We start from the raw sequence: 21,160 nt of genomic DNA, 5'->3' as shown, positions 1-21,160 counted from the left end.
ACACATGGTTTTAAAAAAGTCCACCAGAAGTGATGGCGATGAAAGTATTCTGTCTCCACACTGGTCATTTGGTGCTGGAGGACTTTATTCTTTCTGGTGATTTGATGCAGTCCTTGATTTGGTCTTGTGTCCCTGAGAGGACTTCTAATTTAGCTCAGCTGGAGCTTATAAATTGTTCTCGCAGAGTAGGGTTCAGATTAACTTCACATTGTGACAGTTCATAGGCAAAATATGGTCCCTGTTAGCAAAACAAACCCTTAGAGAAAACCCCCCTCCGAGGGGGAGACTGTCAAAACCAGCGGTATGGGAGAAAGAGGGACCGAAAAGGAGAGGACAATCAAAGGCTGTTATTTTAATCTGCCCTGCCTCGGAGATTAGCCGACCACATTGTTTTAATTGTTTTAAAGGGAGGGAATGAAACGCGCTCTTATAGGGAGATCCTTGGCATAAATCTCTCAAGTTCAATAGTTTCAAAAACTTGAGCTCCTCGCATCCCCCCTCTCTCCCCTCATCCCACCTAATCCCGGCTAATACCTTTCTTTCTATTGGCTAATGGCTGAGGGGAGCCTGGGTAAACGCTTCTTAAATAGTCGTGGGTGAGAATGGTTTGGGAGAATTAAGCCCATGCCACGACAAAGAGCGCTGCTCTGCGAGGATATAAGGCCCAAATTGGACTAAAAAAAAAACAAAACTGGACTACCGTTTACTGGCCGACCTGTGTGCATGCGTAAAGACGCACTTGGAGCTGGATCTCACGGTTCTGCTTTGGATTCGGGTATCAGGTAAAAAATAAAAGAAATGAGGAGATTTGAATAACGTCTTAACCCGGATAGCAACTTACTACTCTAGTTTAGCTTCCTGGCTGCGTGATGATATCACTGAATTTACGAGCTAAGACTTTTGAGCTCTAAACAGGGAGTTCTGGATTAAACAGCAGTCACTACCGCAAAACAGAAATAGCTCTAAAGCAGAAGCAGAAGTGATAACCCACGAGTGCAGACGTGATCCTGGATACGTTCACACTGATATCACTATTATCGAAAGAGGCAATTATACCGTTTTTATCTACTTTGACCCGCTTACCTCCAGAACTTCAGATTCTGTTACATCAGCGTAAATAATGACGTCATTTCAGAGAAATCAGTGGAGTTTCTATCAATAGAGTTTATGCTCATTCTCTCTCAGATTCCACATGTGGTTACAATTTTTTTTAAAAGGTCTTTTATTAATTTATAATAAGACAAGTGTCACCGTGTTCCCATTTAATTAGTAGTTAATTCGTTTCGAGAGGAGATGGCAGCGATGTGGAGACTTAAACTCTGGATTTTCGATTAATCTTAACTTCGCTTCGGTGATTATTGTATCGATACCACAGTAAAGGGGAAAAAACGCACAATCTTGAAGTTAATGAAGTCTCTCTGTTTCTTCAGGTTCAGCATGAACTCCTTGAATTTCTGCGGGACGTCCGGCGGCGGCGTGTACCCCTTCCACGGAGTTAACTCCATGCTGGTGGACCTGCGCCACCAGATGGCGGAGCAGTACCACGCATACTCTGCAGCAGGTCCCACAGTGCACACACTCACTGTGGCGGAGAGGCTGGCAGGTGGGTCAGTCACCACGCTGGGGTTACTTTTTTCTTTTTCTCACAATGTACATTCATCCTTTACAGCATAGCATATATCAATAACTACAGTTACTTTCAGATTAATGACACAAATTATGATCGATATTGAACCTCGGGGAAGCAGTCTCGTTGCTGCATCAATGATTATAATGTAATCTTTATAATGTAATATTTACAAAAACAGCAATATAAGTATATTTTATAGTGCTGGGTCACTTCATAGTGCTATTTTTTAAATATTTGTACAGTGTGAGAAAAAGATATGTTTGTCCAGTACAGAAAATACAGTGAATTCCATCCCAAACTCATAGTGACCCATTTAAACATGGTGCTTAAGAATTATTCCTAGTTTAAGTGACTGTCGTTGTCCTTTTGATATTGTTGACATTTTTGTTGATCCTCTGTAAGTTGCTGAAAACTTGCCTGAAGTGTTGTGCTGCTCCCATTTTCTTCCTGCCAGAGCTCATCCTCGAGGCTCGCTATGGCAACCAGCAGAAGCAGCGCCGCAGCCGCACTGCATTCACAGTGTCGCAGCTGCAGGCTCTGGAGAAAGCCTTCCAGCAGACGCAGTACCCAGATGTTGGCATGAGAGAGAGGCTGGCTGTTTGTATAAACCTGCCCGAGGCTCGCATTCAGGTGAGAGCACACCTCAAGTATAATCTTAAAATAAAAATGCATGTTTAACTTTGAGGGTCACTACATTAAGCTTTAATGGTGTTAAAACACCTCACTTATTTGTGGCGCATCGGTCGTCCTGTCTTCCTCATCCAGGTGTGGTTCAAGAACAGGAGGGCAAAGTTTCGTAAAGGTCAACGATGCTCCCCTCTGTCCAGAGACCAGAGTCTGGAGGAAGCTCCACATCACAGCAAAGCAGGACACGAGGACATCAAGGCTAGAGACAAACAGGACATCACCTTATCATGCGGTGACAGGAGCATCCCACCGGCGCCTCCTCCTCCTCCTGATGTGACCAAAAGCAGGGATTTAGACTCTGACACCTCACAGTGCCCCCTACGACTTCCCTCTCCTCCGCTTTTCCCCTTCATGGCAGGAGAGTGTTACAGTCACACACCTCACCAGCCAGTTGTAGGAGTGCTGTCCACTGAGCTCGCCTTCCCTCCGGTGTTCTGGCCCATCATACAGCAGCACAGCTCCACCCTCGGGATTCCTACATTGTCACTTACAAAAAACTGTAGCGTCTCCCTTCAGACTCCTTGCTCTAGTAAAGCAGTGCAACATCCGTATCTGGGGCTGTAAGTGATGTGGACACCTGAAGCAGTCCTGTGAGAGACAAACCTGACAGCTGCTGAGAGTATACGTTTATATTCTGTGAGTTTCACCTGTCTGCATAAACGGATGTAACACTCTGTACTTTCACAGTTCTTTTTTCCTAATCTGCTCAGCGCTATATAGTTTGTTACACTGCTAAGTACTAGTATTAGGAATAGACAATTAAAAAAAATAGCAAAAGCATTTGGGAAAAGTCATTTTGTAACTGAGCACTGAAGCATAGAAATGTTAAATAAAATCACCGGCACCTGCTCTCTCTATTATTTATTTTAGACTCAGAGTTCTCTTTCAAGAAAGGATTATGGTATAGACCATAGCCAGGAAAACAGTTGAACTATTGGAAATGAAGTGTGAGTAGCTTGGAAAGAAAAGCGACTGGACTTCTTTAAGTTCTTTCTGAACTAAACAAGCTTCACAGCTGAGAGGTGAAACATCTTCAAGAAACTTAAAGAAGTCCAGTCGCTTTTCTTTCCAAGCTCCTTAGACTACCATGGCCTGGGTGACTGAGAACCTACACAGACATTTTGGAAATGAAGTTAAAACTCTGATATTTCCAGTTGTTTAAAAAAAAGAAGCAAGTACAAATACAAGCTCATGTTGAGGTATTCGTACTGTGAGAATTTTATGTAACTTTTAACTTCTGATCCAAGATTTTCAGCGCTTTTCACTCCACTACCTTTACTAGACAGTTTCAGCCACTTATATGTAAATTATCCCATAATTCATAAAATATGTTGTAATTATTGTAAACTGTTGTAAATTGTACATACAGTTAGTAAAATTGTATATTTGTCCTTTTCATTAAAATATTTTAAAATCTAAGTGATGTTTGCCATGAATTAATTATTAATAACAATAATTAGTACCAATTAATGCCAATTATCATTATTATCATTATCATTGCGCTTTTGCCTCAGTCACAACGGACTGAATAGCTTGAAGGACTTTTACAACCTAATGTATGCTTCAACTGTATGCTCCCTGTTTATCTGTATTTTTACAGTGTAGTATCAGTACTGGTACTTTTTAAAAGGACAGTAGTAGTAGATGTTCGCCGGGCTGAGCAGCTCTACACTTGCAGCATGTTAGTTTCAGTTTTACCGGTGGTGCACATGTGTCAATCAAAAGCAACCGGTCTGGTCTGGAGCACGTAGTCGGGGAGCTACGATCGCCTGATGTTTCTGGTTATTCACCAAAGCGGTTGCGCCGGTTTTCCAGCGTAGCGCCGTGTGGCGTGAGCCCGGGTGACGCTGTGCAGTTGAGGGAGGCTTAAAGAGACAACAGTGAAATCATAGCAACTTGAGGACAAGAGGCACCAGACGAGGAAGATAGCGACGAACGCAGAACCATGACTTCGACTGCGTTTCGATAGCTAACATTTGAAGGTAACGATTCTTCCGTGACAGGGCTTCATTCCCAACGGCTGTTTTTCAAAACGCCGCAACGCAGTTTATTAACGTTCCTGGTGTGCTAGCTTGCTAAATGACTAGCTTGAGAGCTAAGCGGCAAGAGATCCCGGGCTGCCGTTGGTGTGCATTCGCTTGTTTAGGATTAAGGAGTTGCCCGGCAGTGGTCTGGGTAATGGCTGTAGCTGTTATCTGAACTAACATAAAAGCGGCATTCTGAGGTGACTCAAAGATATATATATATAGTTACATTATAGTATTTTTTTTTCAGTCGATAATATTTGTAACAGCCTCGCTTGGGACGTTGTTTTTCAGTTATTAAGCATTTACTAACTAGCCACGTATATGTAGCTCAGAAAATGTCAGTCAATGAATATTTGATTCTCTGTAAGGCTTCGACTTATTTAATTTGCATGTGTTTGCTAACAGGTAGCCCGTGTTGTTGTGATACTGTGTTGTTAACAAATTGGCTAGCGTTACATCGTCGGCTGTTTTTTTTTTTTTTTGTAAGCAGACGTTGGGCCAAGAGGATCGGTGTTTTTGGCAGGTACGAGCTAGGTTAGCTTAATTCAACTGTGTGACATGTTGGCTTAACTACAACTTGAAATTAAATGTTTACATTCACTTACCGTTAATTCTTAATTAAATAATCAAGCTAACTACGACTGAAGGATGTCAAGCTAACTCGGGCTTCCTAGCCAGCGCTACGATAGCTTTAGAGTATCTGGCCTTGTCCGCCGAGCCAGCAAGTGTAATGTTACAGAGCCTTTCTTAAAGCTCATACCGACGGTATTCACTTTTTAAAACGGCGTTTTCCATTTATCGTTCTTTATGGGGAAACAAATCGGCTAACAAGTATAGAAAGCGAGTCTTTGGGTTGTCCGAAACTAACGCTAAATGACAGCTGTTAAGACAGTAGCAACTTAGCAATTAGCTATCATTAACCTAAGCTAAAAAAGGAAGGTAAGTGACGAGGGAAAATTTGCCATTCCGGTTTGGTTACCGCTGCTCATTTGCATTTTGGGGTATTTTCTGTTGGTGTTTGTTCGTATTTACACGGTTTGAAACGGTCCTGCTAGTGTTATTGCTAGTTAGCTTTATGAAACTGGCCTTAGAGACATTATCTGGCTTAGGGAGGTTTCTTTTGGAGGGGGATCATTCATAAATGGACTGTCTTTGTGCTTCCAAATACCTTCTCAATACGTGAAATATGTCGCTGTTCGCTTTGTATGTTTTTAACAACTCGATAGTTATGTCAAATAGCTGTCATGGAAAAACAATGCACCACTTCCTTAAATGGGACAGACTGAAAACATGGGCAGCCTACGGAAAGTTAACCAAGAGAGCAAGATACTGAGGTCATTGGTGTTTTTCAGAAATATTCCCATACTTGCTCAGTGTCCTTACATCATGTTTTTATTTTAAATGTGTGGATAGTGTATTGGCCTCGGGCAGCTTGAAAAATGAAGTGCCTCATATAATGCACTCTACCATTCCAGGAGCTGCTGTCATCTTTTGGCATGCACAAGCTGATAAGTTTTACTCCGTCACATAGTGTTCATCTTATCTCGTGACCGGCAAGGCTAGTTTCGCCACAATTCCTGTAGTAAGTGTCACCATATGCAAAGCAACCTAGGTATATATATAATATAGCGCTTTGTTTTTCTCATTGTAGTCTTTGGAATGAATTCTGCATTGGCCAGAGTCACTTTGACAAATGTGTCGTTGTAGTAAAGACGTATTTAAACACAAAAAATTACTCGCTCATCCCTAGCAAACTTCTATCTGATGATACTGTGTTTTTTATCTTGTGATGGTCAGACACGGCTGAGCTAGCTGTGGACTAGACTGTTTCTGAATCTTTCCAATAATGTTGTCCAGTGATGCAAATGTTGTGATTAGATGAAGCATTACAGCAGTCATTGATCTGTGTAAGTGCCTTTCCATAGGAAAGAGTAGCTGCCCAAAGCTAGCGCCTGCATTACCTGCTCTCTTCAGCAACATCTTAGATCATGGACATGACGAAGTGGCTCTGTGCAGAGACGCCTGCGTGTGGTTGTGAAAGATGACAACAAGATGGTTATTTAGCCGTATTAGCTATGTTGGTTTTCATTATAAACACACGGCACATTGTTTCATGGTTTCTTTGAGAATATTTTATTTGTAATTTCTCATGTCTGAGATCAACAGTGGAATAGTTCTCCTCGTATTGATTCCTTTATTGAATTTGCTTTGCGTCAGTCTGCATAAAGATCTCATTTCAGCCGTAGTAAGGAACAGCCACTGTAGATATAATGTGATACTCATGCAAAAGGCTTGAGTTTTTGTTTTTTTCCCTGTCGAAAATGTTAATTTCATAAAGGCCCAAGTGTTGCTGGAACAAGTTGTGATTAATTTGCTAAATTTACCAGCATTTTTACCTTTTTTAATTGTTTTGTAGATGGTTTGTAAAGTTATGGCCATTGCAGAGCTTTTATTTCTGCAATTACAGTCCAAATTGTCCATCTTCAAACAAGCTAATTTCTGTTGTAAGCGTGAATAATGATTGGGTTGTGTGTAAATGATGGCCTGGGCTCTTAGTCGAGACAATACCAAAATACATCACAACTTACGGACTGATTTCTGGCCATGTTTTTCTTTTTCAGATAACAAACCGACATCACCCCAGACTATTTGTTCCTGCTGTCGGTGTAATTCCGGGTTGCCCGCTAAGCTGTGGCCCTGCATCATGGAGAGCGTCCAAAGTGTCACTGAAGGCTGACCAGAAGGAATGAGGCACTCCAGGAGATGTTCCCAAGTGGCCTTGTGGATGCAGTAGTTGCGTTTCCAAGTGCTTTTTTATGACTAGTGTTGCATGTGTGTCTTTGGACACATCCTAACACCACCTGCCTATTTGTCAGGCGGGGACATGATGCTCTGAGACTGGAGTGGAGAAACGCACAACAAAGAAACCCCTCTGATAAACGAAGAAAAAGGGAAAAAGCTGTCCAATAGACACACGGGTCCATTCGGCTGCAGTTTTGGCTCATTTAAGTGTCTTCTGAACCGCTTCGCATTTTAACAGCAACACCTTTCCTCTGTCCTGTGAGACTTCTCCCTCCCCCTCCCTAAAACAGTCTCCATTGTCATTGGAGTTTCTATGGTTTGCATGGCTGGAAAATAACCGTGGAGAGGCCAGGGTATCACAAGCTTATGGATTTTGACAAGAGAGGGGGCAAGGGAGAGACAGAGGAAGGGAAAAAGATGTCTAAGACAACAAGCAGCAGGACTGGACATGGGGGCAGGAGTACAGGGAGCAATTCTGGAGTTCTTATGGTTGGTCCAAACTTCCGCGTGGGTAAAAAAATTGGCTGCGGAAACTTTGGAGAACTGCGGCTGGGAAAAAATCTCTATACTAACGAATATGTGGCCATTAAGTTGGTAAGTATCTCTTGAACTATCTCTTGAAATTGAAAACAAAAACCTACTGTTCCAGGCGTCCTCAAATAACTTATTCTGATAAATCTCCATTGTGAAAAGTTATTATCTTAATTACAGCCCAGTTTCATTGTGCACTTGACTGTTTGAGAGTGAGATACACAGGAAGTAAATAAGAACAATCAGACGGGGCCTTTTTCCCACGACCTGCTCTTGTATGCTTTTGAGTCAGCTGTCCTCTGGATGAGGTGAAGAAACTGCGACTGAAAGAACATTTTTCTTAAGTGCATTTCAGTGAGAGGCCAAATAATGTTTGTTTGTTTTGGTTTTTTTCTTTAGTAACCTTTGTCACTTCATGCACAGTAGCAATTCTTGTAAAGATCATTTTTACACTTCCTTCCCTTTCACCAATTTCTTCATCATTAGAATAATGTTAATTCATTTGTAGGCCCTTATTAAATAATCCCACACAGGCCTTGAGCTCAGTCAGTAGTGTACTTGCTTTGTGTCAGCATGAACAGTTTTTTTTTCCCAGCGGCACTGGTTTAGTAGCTTTCAAACAGACTGTGAAAACCACATGAAATGTCAAGGCCTGTTTGTTTTCTGATTGCCTGATTCTGGGGCAGCCTGTGACAGCTCAGCCATTTCCTCAGCACTTCAACTTTTCTCTTCACCATAAATTTGTTGCCACTTGTACTACTTTGATGTTTGAAATCTGTTTTTCCCCTGAAATTTGGTCAGTCTAGAAGAAGAGATCTAACTCACATTCTAGGTAGGTGTTAATACTGAAGCTGTTGGGGCTAGGCAGATGATTTATATATGATTAACTTTACAATTTCTGTCTCTGAGGGAGGTCGTTATCTCTGAATGGGTATTAACTAAAGGTTGTGCTAACCACTAGAAGGCAGAGGTTAGCAAACAGCTGTAATTGCAGTCCTCCTCTCGTCTGAAGTCTTTAATTGTGCTTGGTGCCTCTCCCCCTCTGCCTGTGAACCCTCCCATCTGTTTGGGTATTTTTATCCCCATGGTGTCCAGCTATATCTGGATCTGGCATTAGGGCTGTAACACCACTACGTGGATCTCGTGGCCACTGGACCCAACATCTCTGACTGTAAAATAACAACAGGGTGAAGTCTGCCAAAGGGCTCATCAGACCCAACCTGACTCTGTAGACTCGGGGTTATTAAGGACTTTTTTTGTTTTGTTGTTGATGTGTATTTTCATGTTGTTTTTAGAGTTACAATGATGACTTCTGTTGCTTCCTTTCAGGTTCACTATCGTTATCTTTTGTAGGCGTACATTTTCAGCATCAGTTTTATTACTGGGCTTTTATTTATCTGATATTTTAGAAAGACAGAAAAACAGCAACATGTAACAGTAAAATTACAATTGATGTTTTTTGTTTGCACATGTGTAGATTTATGTGAGTTTGTTGGCAGGTTGTGTACGTATGGGTATAGAAGAAAGGACAGACACGGGGAAAGAAAAAAATCAGTGAATACATTAAAAAAAATAAAACACACACACACACACACTGCTGTTTCGTGGCATCTTAGGTTCGTTCCCAGAGATGGGAATACCCTAATAGTAGAGCCAGGATGGGTCAGGACACTTAACAGCTGGCACAGCTCTGGGCATTACTGGCGTTGACATGAAGAAGGCTTCTCTCTTCACCCAGACTCCAGATAGTTCCCCGTCCACTTGTTTCTGTCTGTCCCTGATCTCACAGCTCTCCGGGGTAACCCCGTGAGTGTCACTGCCTGTCAAGTAGGGTATCTGATTTGTCAGAGGCTGTTGCTGAGCATTTCCTTGCAGACTAAAACAAATAACAGTCCTGTTATCTATGAACATAAGTTTGACATGAGTTGTATATTGTCCTTTTGTCACTGATTTCAGTGATCACTGTAAAAATTACAAAAACAGAAAATATGCTGTTTGTTACATCTATTAATCTGTCAATCAGTTTTCAAACAGTTCACTAATTGTTTAGTATATAAATGTCATATGAAACATATCAGATGTTCTCATGCTGCTTGTTTACTGAGCATCTGACTTAGTAGCACAAATATTACTAAATATGTGTTTTAAAAAAAAAAAGAATTTTTTTTGCATTTGAATGGTATGGAAAAAAAAAAGATTAAAGTGTGCTTATTCTGCTTTGCTAAGTACTCCTTGCAGTAGTGCTGGGCGATATGGAAAAAATATTTATCACGATATGAATTCTTTTATATCACGATAACGATATATATCACGATATACGACCTGACCTGTGGTCATCTAGAAAGTACGCAGTCTTAAACAGCGAGTGCCGAGGGTGCAGTCTTTGTTTTGAGTTACCGTAAAGTATGTCGCAAATCCGGGTGCACGTACAGCAGCACCAGCTCGCAAACCACGAGACGGAGTTTCTTTGCGAAAAATATCTTTTTTTTTATACTTTATTTTTTCTTGCATAAAGTTAAGAGCATGTATAGTGAGAAGACAACACTAATATATTTGCCACAGGCTATTTAACCCTTTAAGACCTACCATAGAACCAAGTCCGCCACAGCTTCTCTTTACATTTTACATGCTGTAGTGCCATTTGTGGGAGTATTTCAAGTTTCCGTATATCAATACAACCGTTATAGCCCAAATTTTAACAATATGTATGCATTAAGTCCATAGTAACTACATAAATTGCAAAAACTTGTAGTGCAATAAACTACAAAAAAATTGAAAATCGTTTTTGTTTTGTTTTTTACATATATTTCTAGTTTAAAAAAAAAAATTTAAGAGGTGTATCCCTCAAAACTGTAAATACAAAAGTTTCCAACCACGAGAAATTTATTTTGAGTGTCTTCATAGTTTTATTTTTGAGATACACTAATTTTTATATACTACAGGAAAAATGAAAATAAATATTATAATGCATCAAAATAAACTATTTCCAACAGTGTAATTTGAGTTCTAAGCATCCCAGAAACGATACAGAAAAGCATAAAGTCAAACATGTCTTTTAAAAACACCAACATAGGCTTATAAGGCCCTTTCGCGAAAATGACATCACTTCCGGTTCCGGGCAGGTAATGGCGGACATGCGATAGTTCGCGCTGACGTATATGCCAACGTAGGAAGGCTTATGAACGTCGGCAAAGCATGTTTCTGGAATATTATCTTTTTGTTGCTGCAAGTTTGGAATATTATGTTTTTGTTGCTGCAAGTGCTTCTTATGCAATTTTTGCAAAGTTATATGTGGAAGGAAACCGTGACCTTGGACAAGCTAATGGCATTAGATGTAAGTACAACTCCTCCGGTTTCACATGCAAAAAAAAAAAAAATATTGCGCTCCCTTACGTGGTTCCAGTTCTACAGGGATTTAAAAATAGTTAGGTAAAACGGAGTGTACCTGCTCCGACCGGTTGTAAAGGGTTAATTATATATTTTATGTAATAATTTATAAAATTTGGGTTAGTACGATATAAACGATAGAAGACAAATGGCACGATAGACACTTTTCTATCGTCCACACGATATATATCGTCATATCGCCCAGCACTACCTTGCAGGTCTAATATAGACTAGAGCCTGATTTAATGGTGCATTTTGGACAACATCGCTTGGAGAAACTCTGATATACAGTAATGAGTAGATGAGAAAACATCCCTCCTTTAAAGGAGGGATGTAAATGGAAGACGGAGGAAGAGTGTGTCATATAAATTTCTTTATGCCCGGTCGAGTGAAGATTGTTGTTTTACCAAGAAACTAATAAAACTATTTTCTTGGGATAACAAATGTAATCTGGTTGACGAAAGTAGTTTTTAATCTGCTTTGCTGTAACAACCAATTGTAAATGCTAAGCTCTGAAGGATGGCACGTAATGATTAGTGAGTCTTTGGCTGGTACTGTTGTTTGCTGAATGCCGTGTTTGGCTGGGTATTTTGGTGGCACCTCTGTGAATCAAAGTAAAAAGGTGAATGTCAGTCTCACCCTGCTTTGCCACTTAATAGCAGAGACAGAGATAGAGTTGGTATGGTATGAAAGGCCTGTGCACTCGATCCTCTGGCAGTGGATCGAGAATTGCTTTAAACATTGCTGCAGAGAGAAGCTGCTAAGTGCTGAAAGGTCGTCTTTGTTGGCAGGCCTTGTGGACACACAGTAGGTCAGTCTTTGGTTCAGCTGGGTGCTTTCTCACACTGGCAAGTGCCTACGTGTTGGAGGCAGGACTGTACAGACGCTGCTGTAAGTACACTGTAGGCTTCACTCCCAAGGGGAGATCCCAGAGTCTTAAAGAAACAAAACCATTAAATGTCTGCTTACTGTTGTGGCTTACTGTACACACTAGCCACCCATCAGGCTTTACTGAGAGGGTAAAGTGACACGTCATCTCCATCAGAACGTTTTCGTCTAATCCTTTCTATCCATGAAGCATTTTACAGATTTTCATTTTAATACTGCTGTCTTGATGTAGCACTCGCTCTTTCTTACCATCTGTAGTTAATTGTAGAGCTGGGCGATAGAACGATAACGATATGTATTGCGCAATAACTTTTTCTCGATAGAAAAATTAAACTATTGCGATAGGCCTCATCTCTCTTGTCCTCTTAAAAAAAAAAAAAAAAAAAAAAGAACAGCCAATCCACATTAAGTAGCGCAGAGCCTAACCAATCACAGCCGCAGCGTCACGTCACGTGACTTGTTACGTACAGCACAAGTGCCAAGGCGCACATGTGTATTTGTTTTTGCAGCCGGGCCGCCCAGATAATGGAGGAAATGAGTTTGCCGACTAGAGAAAAATCAACCGAGAGCGTGAGCGAAGGTTACCGAAGAAAAAACCAATGATGGTTCCAATGCCGGAGAGCTTATCGAACGGAAGGGCCATAGAAGTTCCGTAGTGTGAAGGTATTTCGGCTATTTCAAGTCTGACAAAAAACAGAGTAACGCGCACTGTAAATTGTGCCGAAAGCAAGTCTGGAAATACAATAAACCGGTGCATGCTCAATCTCTGACTGAAAGCGCTAATTCGTCATTCGGCTTTTGTCAGACTAAAGTCACTGTTAAAACTGTTTGAAAAGCTAAGCTATACAACAAGGAGAGATTGAGAATTTCCTTTTAGTTCTCAGTTTATTTGATATTGACAAAAGTTAGTCAATTTTGTCTGTTCTTCTGTAAAACTAAGATTTATTTTTAGAATTAATATTTTGTTTCTAAGTGGAATTGACAATTTAGTAGTCTGCTTTGTTTGTTCTATTTTGAAACTTAAACGCTTTAGCAGCTGCGTTTTGTGTAGTTTGCAATATTTGCCTTTATTTATCTGAAACTGAAGTCTGATGTTCCTTAAGTTCATCTACCCTGTTGAACTTATTATGGGAAATAAATATTTAAATCAAAACAAGCTGCAGATTATTTCACACTTTACTTTGTTAGCAACGGCACATTTAAATCTTACAAATATAGTTATTTGGCTTATATCGTGATATATATCGTTATCGCCTGAAATGAAAAAAACATATCGTGATATGAAAAAATCTTATATCGCCCAGCTCTAGTTAATTGTTTTTCGAGAGGTCTTCAGTCCCCTCTCAATCACTTCACTTAGTTTTTGCGTACATTTTTGTTAGCATTTCTACCAGGTCCACTTTGAACAGACTTTTGAGTTACAATCTTTGCAGTTTGGTTTTAATTCTAATCCCTTTTGATGTAGCTGGTTGTTTATCGACAGATAGGAATGGCCTGTGATACTTTCTGCCTTCAGAACTGGTATTGCCAGTAATGAATCAAATAAAAGAAGTCTCCTCTTTGTGGTCATGACTACCTTTAGCTATGACAAATGTCTGTAATATCTCCTGAACGCAGGAGGAGAGTAATAAGTAGTGTGGTGTTGATACTTATTGTACAGCCAATGCCTCCCTATAGCTCAGTGAAAGGGGGCTGATGTTGGATGGCCATCTAGGGAGATGAACACAGTAAACACAGCATCCTACTGTGCATTGTGTGCCAGCCACGTGCATGCAGAGGAGTGTTTTATGTAGACGGTGCTTGTTAAAGACAGACACATTTCAGATGTGGGGGGAAAACAACATTTGTTTTGAGGAATAGAAAGACACCATATGAATTTATAAACTAGGGCTAGTTATAGTCAAATCTACAAGTTGGATAAAGTACAAAATGTCTGATTGGTGCATGCGCTTTGCTGATGTCTCTGCCTTTTACACTTGAACACGATGCCTATCAAGAAACACCGTAAAGCCATTGTGGCATTTAAAAAAAAAAAAAAAAAAAAAAAAAAAAAAAAAAAAAAGACGCTTAACTGTTTTTTTTCACTGTGCAAAAAGACAGAGTGCATATTGTTATTTAGGGAACTGATCTAGCTGAGTGCATTATGCAAGTTTTAGAAAGCCTTATTAGATAGCTTAGTTGGAGTCAAATAGCAGCAAAAAACAACCTTAATCTGTGGTAAATCTGCAGTTCCCCCATCAGCGCTAGAGTGTTTTATTATACTTTATTTATTTATTTTTGTTTATGGATGGCAAATTTGCAGTGTCACTGCTTCCTTCCTTTCCACTAAGTAACTTATACAAGGACAAACGGAGTGAGAAGCAACATGGTTATTGGGACTGCATTATGTTCAGACTGCTAGACAGCCAAGTACAAACGAAAGCTCATATCTATTTGTATGTGGCAGAGGCACTGATAATACTGAGCAGATGTTCACTCTGTTGGAAAAAAAAAGTAATTTAATGTTACTTTATGTATTTCATTAAATATTTTGCTTCCAGTGAGGACCAGTATACACTGGTAACTACAAGGGATGACCATTTTAAGCATAAATACTATCTGATACTCGCTGTGAAATATTTTAGTTATTTATTTTGTGGTTTTAACAGACTTTAATATTGTGCATTTCTCACATTTATGGAGTAATATTTAATATCACCATACCACATATAATTCATCGGTCTGATATCTGGTTGTCGAGGTGTTGTTCTGTTTTTGTTGTTTAATGTTGGGTAACAAATGTGTTCTTTGTGTGTTACAGAATGTAGTAGCGGTGGTAGTTTACATACAAGTGCTGGTAAACTCCAGGATGTAGAGATTGTAGTACAACAAATAGTCTCACAAAATATTTGATCTATTAGAGAACTTGTCTGTTTGAAAATGACCATGCCTAGCATGCTCTGTGAAGCTCCAACTATAGCATCGTCGATTATATACCTTACTCCTTTTTTTTCTTTTTTCTTTTTTTTTTCTTTTCAAATCCAAATTTGAAATCATGTTTGGTGAACAGATGATTGTCTCCGGTTGACTCTTTTATGTTCTGTGGCTGAGTCACCGGTGCAGAGGCATATGAGTGAGGCGGTGTATCTGAGTGAAGCCAGTCACAGTGCTGGGTCAGTCGTGATGGAAATCTGAGGGGTTGCATCCAACTCTCTTGTCTGCCTCCCACTGAATCATGATAAGCAGCTCTCGTTGCGGTCTAGTTCAGCAGCTTACACCAGCTCGCCATGAGGCAGTTGTCGAAAAACTTTGAAGGAACAAAAGCTCTATCAGCATGTTTGTCAGGAATTCAAGTGACATCTTGACGCTTTAGCTTTGGCTCTCTAGAGTGCATGCTGGGCAGACTGAGTTAAAAGATCCTTGGATGTCAACAGTATGTAAAAGCCTACCTTTAGTCAGCTAGCTAATCCTCTAATGAATCGGTAGCCGGCAGCAACACAGTGCATTCATGCAGACACACATTTGATGTTTGTCAAGATTTTGTCACAGGCGTAAAAGCTGCACAGGAATGTCTGTGTCTTAAATGTTGGTGTTTTTTATAGAAGTACATAAAACACTGACACTGCAAAATCGTGACAGCATAAAAAATAGGTTTGAATATGGTGTATGGGCGTGTGTGCCTGTGGAGCAGTGAGTGCTGTGTAATTGTAGCTTCTAAGTGCACATCCTGGTTCAAACCAAAGCACTAGTCACATTTTCCATTCAGCTGTTTCAGGAGTTACACTCGAGAGTCCATCGCCAAATTACATGCAATGTTCAATCATCACCAGTTTCTCACATTTTGCTCCCTTTTGGTCACTGCCGTGAATGCATGCTTCACCGCTCTGCCTTGACTTTCTTTACAGGATTGTAATTGAGGTGGTAAACAAGAGCCAAAATAACCAAACCAGAATCTGATGATGGTCATTTGAAAAGACCTAGAGCCAGATTGACCTCAGGTCGGTCTATTTCTGAGAGTTTGCTTTGCAAGAGAAGGGGGCAAAGCTCGAGTTCAGAGTTAAAGCTGCTCGATGCCATGTAGGAAATTCAGATATGCCGCTGTATTGCTGGGGCTTAACAGGATCTAGGGCAAATGATTAGGAAAGGGACACTGAGTCATTTTTTGTCATGTTGACTGTAGTTAAGCTTGTTAGCTTTGAAATGAAACTACAGGCTCTTTAAATCTATCGAAAAATTTTGTCATATCAGGGAATTAAAATCTAATAAGTGTAAATAAAATACAGTAAGGACTGCTGATTGTTTTCTGTTTTGCATTGCACTGTTACACACACACACACACACACACACACACACACACACACACACACAGAGCTGACGTGTGTGTGGTTTTAAGATGTTATAAACAATGATCAGCTGAAATTCTAGCTAGGCTTTATTTACACAAATTGTAGCTACAGTTTCAGAGTTAAACAAACAAGGCTATGCAATTCAGCGTATCAAACTTTGGCCATGACTCGGTCCCGTAAAAGACAAAGGAGACTTCCTATTAAGGTTCATGTCAGTGGAACAACCCATGACTGTGTAGATCACTGCATAATGTGTTTTTCCTGCTCTGTCTGTAGCGGCTGACTTCGACTTGTTTTAAATGCGCAAAGAATTGTCAGAAGCTATAAGCCATAACCGTAATATAAAATTAGGGAAAGTAGTTTATGGTTGCAGTAAATGGCATCTTATAACCACCTCAAAGCCTGATAATAATAGATATTGAACACTAATTCCTGCTGAAGTCATCTTGAGTCTTGATAATAACATTACATGGTTGTGTTTCTCAATTCATTCAGCTGTGCCACACCTGTCACAGAGCCGCTCCTTAACACAGGCAGTAATTCAGTTGGAGTATAGTGTACACGGGTCAGAGGCCACCACTCCTTTACTGTACTCGTGTGCATAAAGAAGTGTTTCTTGACCTTGTCCGTAATGTTCTTCTTAACCTCTTACATTTAAAAAAAATCTTTCTAAGGAAGAAGATTCTTTGGGATGAAATGAATGTCTAAATCTGGCTGATCCCAGCACTTCCTGATTGCCGCACTCGGTTTTGGGAAACAGCTGATAATTCCATCTGGGCATGTTAAATCTGAGCTGAAACAGGAGAAGAGCTGGGCACCGGCCAGCTGTTGCCCTCGAACACCGCTGACTTCTTAAAACCACCTTCTAACCTCTAGCTTGAATTGAGAGAATCTAAGCACACCTCAGCCATCTCCATTTGTCTGAGGCTTACGGTGATCCATTAGCACGAGTAAAACAAATGTGATGGCTTGGAAGTAAAGATGCACTCTGTTGACATTTGTGTTGCTCTGTCTAAGATGAGATGAGTCACATTGTCAGTTTCATATTTTGAAATGGTTTACTGGGAGCCAAGCAAAGGTCAGCATCTATTCTGAGCCTTATGCATAATGCTGGGTCTGGTCCCTGGACATAGGCATACATATGCAATGTCACCGTGGCTGAACAACAGATATTTATTTATGAATTACATTACATCCGTGCAGCTGTTGCTTCATCAGTCAATTTTAAGTGTATGATCTTGTTCATGGGGGTGAAGGGGCAATCTCTTTTATTGAATTAATATGACATGATACGTCTTTGCAGCTGAATATGTCAGCTGTAAAAATAATTGTTTAACATCATATAACTGGTCTTCAAAATTAACGTGGTTACAAATATTTATTTTAAATCTAAATTTATTGTAAGTTGATGCTACATGTGCAACCAAAACAACTTACTGTCTTTTTTGGTGATTTCAGCTATAATTTTATTTTATTCTGCTGTAATCTGGTGGTTGTTACTTTACCCAATCCCTGAGGCCAGAACTGATGTTTCTCGGCTGTGTGGAAATGGAGATCAGATTTAGCCCAGATGACATCATATGCAGTTGGTTAATCCCAGGAAAAGGACTTTGTGTGGTGCTGATGGTCTGCTCTGTCTACAAGTCTTTGGAGTCCATGAAAAGTTATAATGCAGAAACCAGCAACTAATCGCTGATGACATAATTGTATATTTGTACAAGCTTCAAGTGTTTTGCTCTTAAGGGTCATCCTTCAAATGGCATGTAACATTTAAACTCTGTGCCATTCGCAGGCTGTTGTAGCTGCAGGATTTGAGGCTCTAAGGGATGTTTTTGTGCTAATATCAACAAGTCTGTAACCTTTTTAGTGTTGAGCTGCAGCTAGTAGTCATTTATAGCTGTTTCAGTTCCCATCTTGCCCATTATAGGGTGTCTTCAGTAGTTAGACTGAAGACACCCTATAATGAAGCTGCTTCAGTGTTGTGTCTGAATGGCTGTCATGCTTTTGGAAAATCTACTCCTACTTTCTTGCTTGTGAAGTTGTTTATAAGGATTTGGTTTGTCAGTAAGAGATAAAGCTGTCACAATCTACAGCTCTGGGTTGGTTTCCTTTCTTTATTTAGGGTTTGGTATCATAAATTTAACAACTTAGATGTAATGTCAGCAGCAAACTATTTTGCGGCCTTTTTAACACACACACAGAGTACACCAGTCAGCCAGGAGAACTACAATCAGGGAAAGATAAATGAAACAACACTGCTAACACCTTTAGGGTGCTTCCAATATGCTGTGATTATTAATTTAACGTGGTCCACTGATGAACAGTTGTTGAGTTGGCAGCTGGGTCAATGGTGCCAAGGCTCCCTGATGTGTGTGGGGAGGAAAGGCCTGGCCCATGTGTTCTGATCCCACAGAGCTGGCCATTGATTAATTAGAAGCTCAGGGTTCAGTTTCCTGGGGTTCAACTAGGCCAAGGTCCTGAAGCACTTTGAGTGGCCAGTAAGAGTAAGACACTAAAACTGACTGTTTTCTGTATATTAAGTCTTTCTTTCGTTCTAACTTTAGGAATGTGCCTAATAAAGCCCTGTATTTTGTTACTCCACTAAAGATAGCATAGCACCTTTTGTGCCCTTTTAAGCACACAAAATGTCCCCATCACCTGACCATTAACCCATCAGAAAGAATCTAGAGCAGAAAACTGCTGCTGGTCTGACAGGCATATATTGATGTGAACTTCTGTTATTTTGCTAGACTTGGAATATGAATTGTGGTCCGAGCTGTCGCAGAGTCTGTATGCCAAGTGAGTCCAGTAAACCTGAAGGGCTGTTTGGGGGCTGTCTTTAAATGCTGGTGTCACTTGTAATGTGGGTTCCTCGGTCCTCATATATAATATAGATAGTGTGTGCAGGGGTGTTGGTGTGTGGGTGGGTGGGGTGAAGGACCCTTTTCAATCTGTGGATCAGCTGAGTATATATTTAAGACAATGAAAACCTACTATTGTATTCCTTCCGCCATAGTGCTTTTGCCCTGCCCAGTCACGCTACAGGATAGCTCCCATTCTGAGCATGCACAGTAAGCCCAGGAAGCAGATTTAAAAAGAAAAATCTGATATGTGCAGGAAGCTGAGAAGAATCCTTGTCATATACAGAGATGTTACATCAGACATTTGTAGCTCGGCCCTGGTCATTCACACAACCATAGCTTAGCCCATCTGCTGGGAATAGAGATGACTCTTAAGTACGTAAAGCTGCCATAAGCCTCTGTTTCCTATTGTAAGCTGTTTTAAAGGGTCCTGTGGGTTGGTGCCATCTGTTTTTGCCCCTTATTTATATATTTAATATATTCTCTCCCTCCCTGGCATGGCCTGACATGTGTGAGAGACCTGCTCCACCTCCCAGAGCAGTCACATGTCTTCTCCCTCAGGCTTCCACTCCTTTTTATTGCCTCCTCAGTTTCTACTCTCTCGCGTGTACACTAGCTCTGTGTTTTTCTGTACATTTTTGTTCTTTGAAGAATTGCAGAAAAATATGTATGTGGTGACTCTGAGATCCGCCAAAGGCTGATCCCATCATCATATGTTCTAGAAAACTATGCGTATAGTTCTTTTTCAAAGAAGAGTTTTCCATGTGCTTATTCAGGGCTCGCAAAATCGCTAGCCCGACGTCCCGGGGCTAGCGATTTTTCCAGTCGGGCTACCAGAATCTATCCCTGCCCTGCCCGTCGGGCTATCATAGGAAGGAAAAATATATGTCAGTGCTTTTGCATTCTTTTGGAAATGTAGCTGGGTAAATATGTCATTGGCATCGGTGAACCACTGTCAATATGTGACTAGGGCTGCTCAATTAATCGAATTTTAATCTAAATTACGACCTGGGCTTTCAACGATCATTAAAAATGACTGAGCCGATTATTAGCACCTCCCTCGTGCTTTACTCTCGCGCTGCTCCGTGTGGCAAATCGAGCGCACCTCTCTGGGTTTCGAACACGCGGCACAACAATTAAGAGGAGCTAACAGAGGGAAGCTCGGAAAGCTAAGCAGAAGTTATTTGGAGAGGAGAGTGACTGCTGTTGGCTGAAAAGAGAGGTTAAAAAAAACCCTTCAGTGGTGTGGAAACATTATGGGTTCGCGGAGTCAGACGTGGATCAAGTAGACATAGTGTGGAAACTTTGGTGTTGTAGCTGCACCACAGAGCGACATGGCAAAGTTCACTAAACATAGATGTTTACATTTTATTTTTATTGCAAACATTTGCACTGTTATCAGTATTTGCACACTATTTTATACTATTTTTGACAATCTTTAAAGCCATTATTCAATACATTGTTATTGTTAAATAAATATCATCAAATAATCGAGATCTCAATTTCAGTGAAAATAATCGTGATTATCATTTTTGCCATAATAATTGAATTTGCGCTTGTTTTTTGCTTTCACTTTGCAATCGCGCAAACTGCGTATAGAGAGCAACAGTACTGATTGGTGAGTGACGATAATTTGCGCACCAATTCCTCTGACATCGTCTTATCAATCGTTAGTTTACTATGCAAACATGACAAGTGAAATCTCCCGCAGGAAGCTTAAACATGTGAGAGGTTGATCGCGCAGAGAATCGCTGAGCGTTATGTGAGTGCGTGTGTAAAGGCAGCAGGATATATATTTTAGTTCTGCTGAGCCAAATAAGACCGGTCAGGGTGAAGAAGTGACAGCCAAAGAAAAGCTTACCACAAAACGGTAAAGTTAAGACAAATCAGACTATAAGGCAAAAAGAAAGTGCAGCTTTATGGTTTCATGGACAAAAGAATTTCTGTGGCTGCAATATGACAAGCTAAATAACCAGGGGTGCACATAAGTGGTCCGCAGGTGCGCATTCGCTGTCAAAATAA

At 40.5% G+C, this 21,160-nt stretch overlaps 2 protein-coding genes across 5 annotated transcripts in view; both read left to right on the top strand.

Moving 5' to 3' along the window:
* Nucleotides 1–626: 626 nt before the first annotated feature.
* Nucleotides 627–3,624, top strand: dmbx2 (diencephalon/mesencephalon homeobox 2). The gene is made up of 4 exons (XM_063501412.1): nucleotides 627–782; nucleotides 1,431–1,603; nucleotides 2,085–2,260; nucleotides 2,396–3,624. Exons 1-4 carry the CDS (start codon nucleotides 724–726, stop codon nucleotides 2,879–2,881), a joined length of 894 nt encoding a protein of 297 aa, XP_063357482.1. The 5' UTR covers nucleotides 627–723; the 3' UTR covers nucleotides 2,882–3,624.
* A 533-nt stretch (nucleotides 3,625–4,157) lies between these two features.
* The window catches only part of csnk1g2b (casein kinase 1, gamma 2b), a 41,949-nt gene continuing 24,946 nt past the window's right edge, over nucleotides 4,158–21,160 (top strand). For 2 of the 4 annotated variants that reach the window (XM_063500612.1, XM_063500613.1), the window contains exons 1-2: nucleotides 4,159–4,299; nucleotides 6,966–7,740. In XM_063500612.1, the coding sequence (XP_063356682.1) occupies nucleotides 7,513–7,740 (228 nt within the window). In that variant the 5' untranslated portion in view covers nucleotides 4,159–4,299; nucleotides 6,966–7,512. Of the gene's footprint in view, nucleotides 4,300–6,965; nucleotides 7,741–21,160 lie in introns of all 4 variants that reach the window. The other 2 variants (XM_063500614.1, XM_063500611.1) reach the window with 2 other exon arrangements.

The sequence above is a fragment of the Pelmatolapia mariae genome, linkage group LG17 (assembly GCF_036321145.2).
Source record: "Pelmatolapia mariae isolate MD_Pm_ZW linkage group LG17, Pm_UMD_F_2, whole genome shotgun sequence".
NCBI lineage: Eukaryota > Metazoa > Chordata > Actinopteri > Cichliformes > Cichlidae > Pelmatolapia > Pelmatolapia mariae.
The sequence above is the reverse complement of the archived record's forward strand: the minus strand, read 5'-3'. Positions and strand labels throughout refer to the sequence as shown.

Coding starts and splice junctions, on each gene's coding strand:
- dmbx2 (XM_063501412.1), top strand. CDS start 724: ATGCGTAAAGACGCACTTGGAGCTGGATCTCACGGTTCTGCTTTGGAT. Junction 783..1,430: donor GCTTTGGATTCGGGTATCAG/GTAAAAAATAAA, acceptor CTGTTTCTTCAG/GTTCAGCATGAACTCCTTGA. Junction 2,261..2,395: donor TGCCCGAGGCTCGCATTCAG/GTGAGAGCACAC, acceptor TTCCTCATCCAG/GTGTGGTTCAAGAACAGGAG.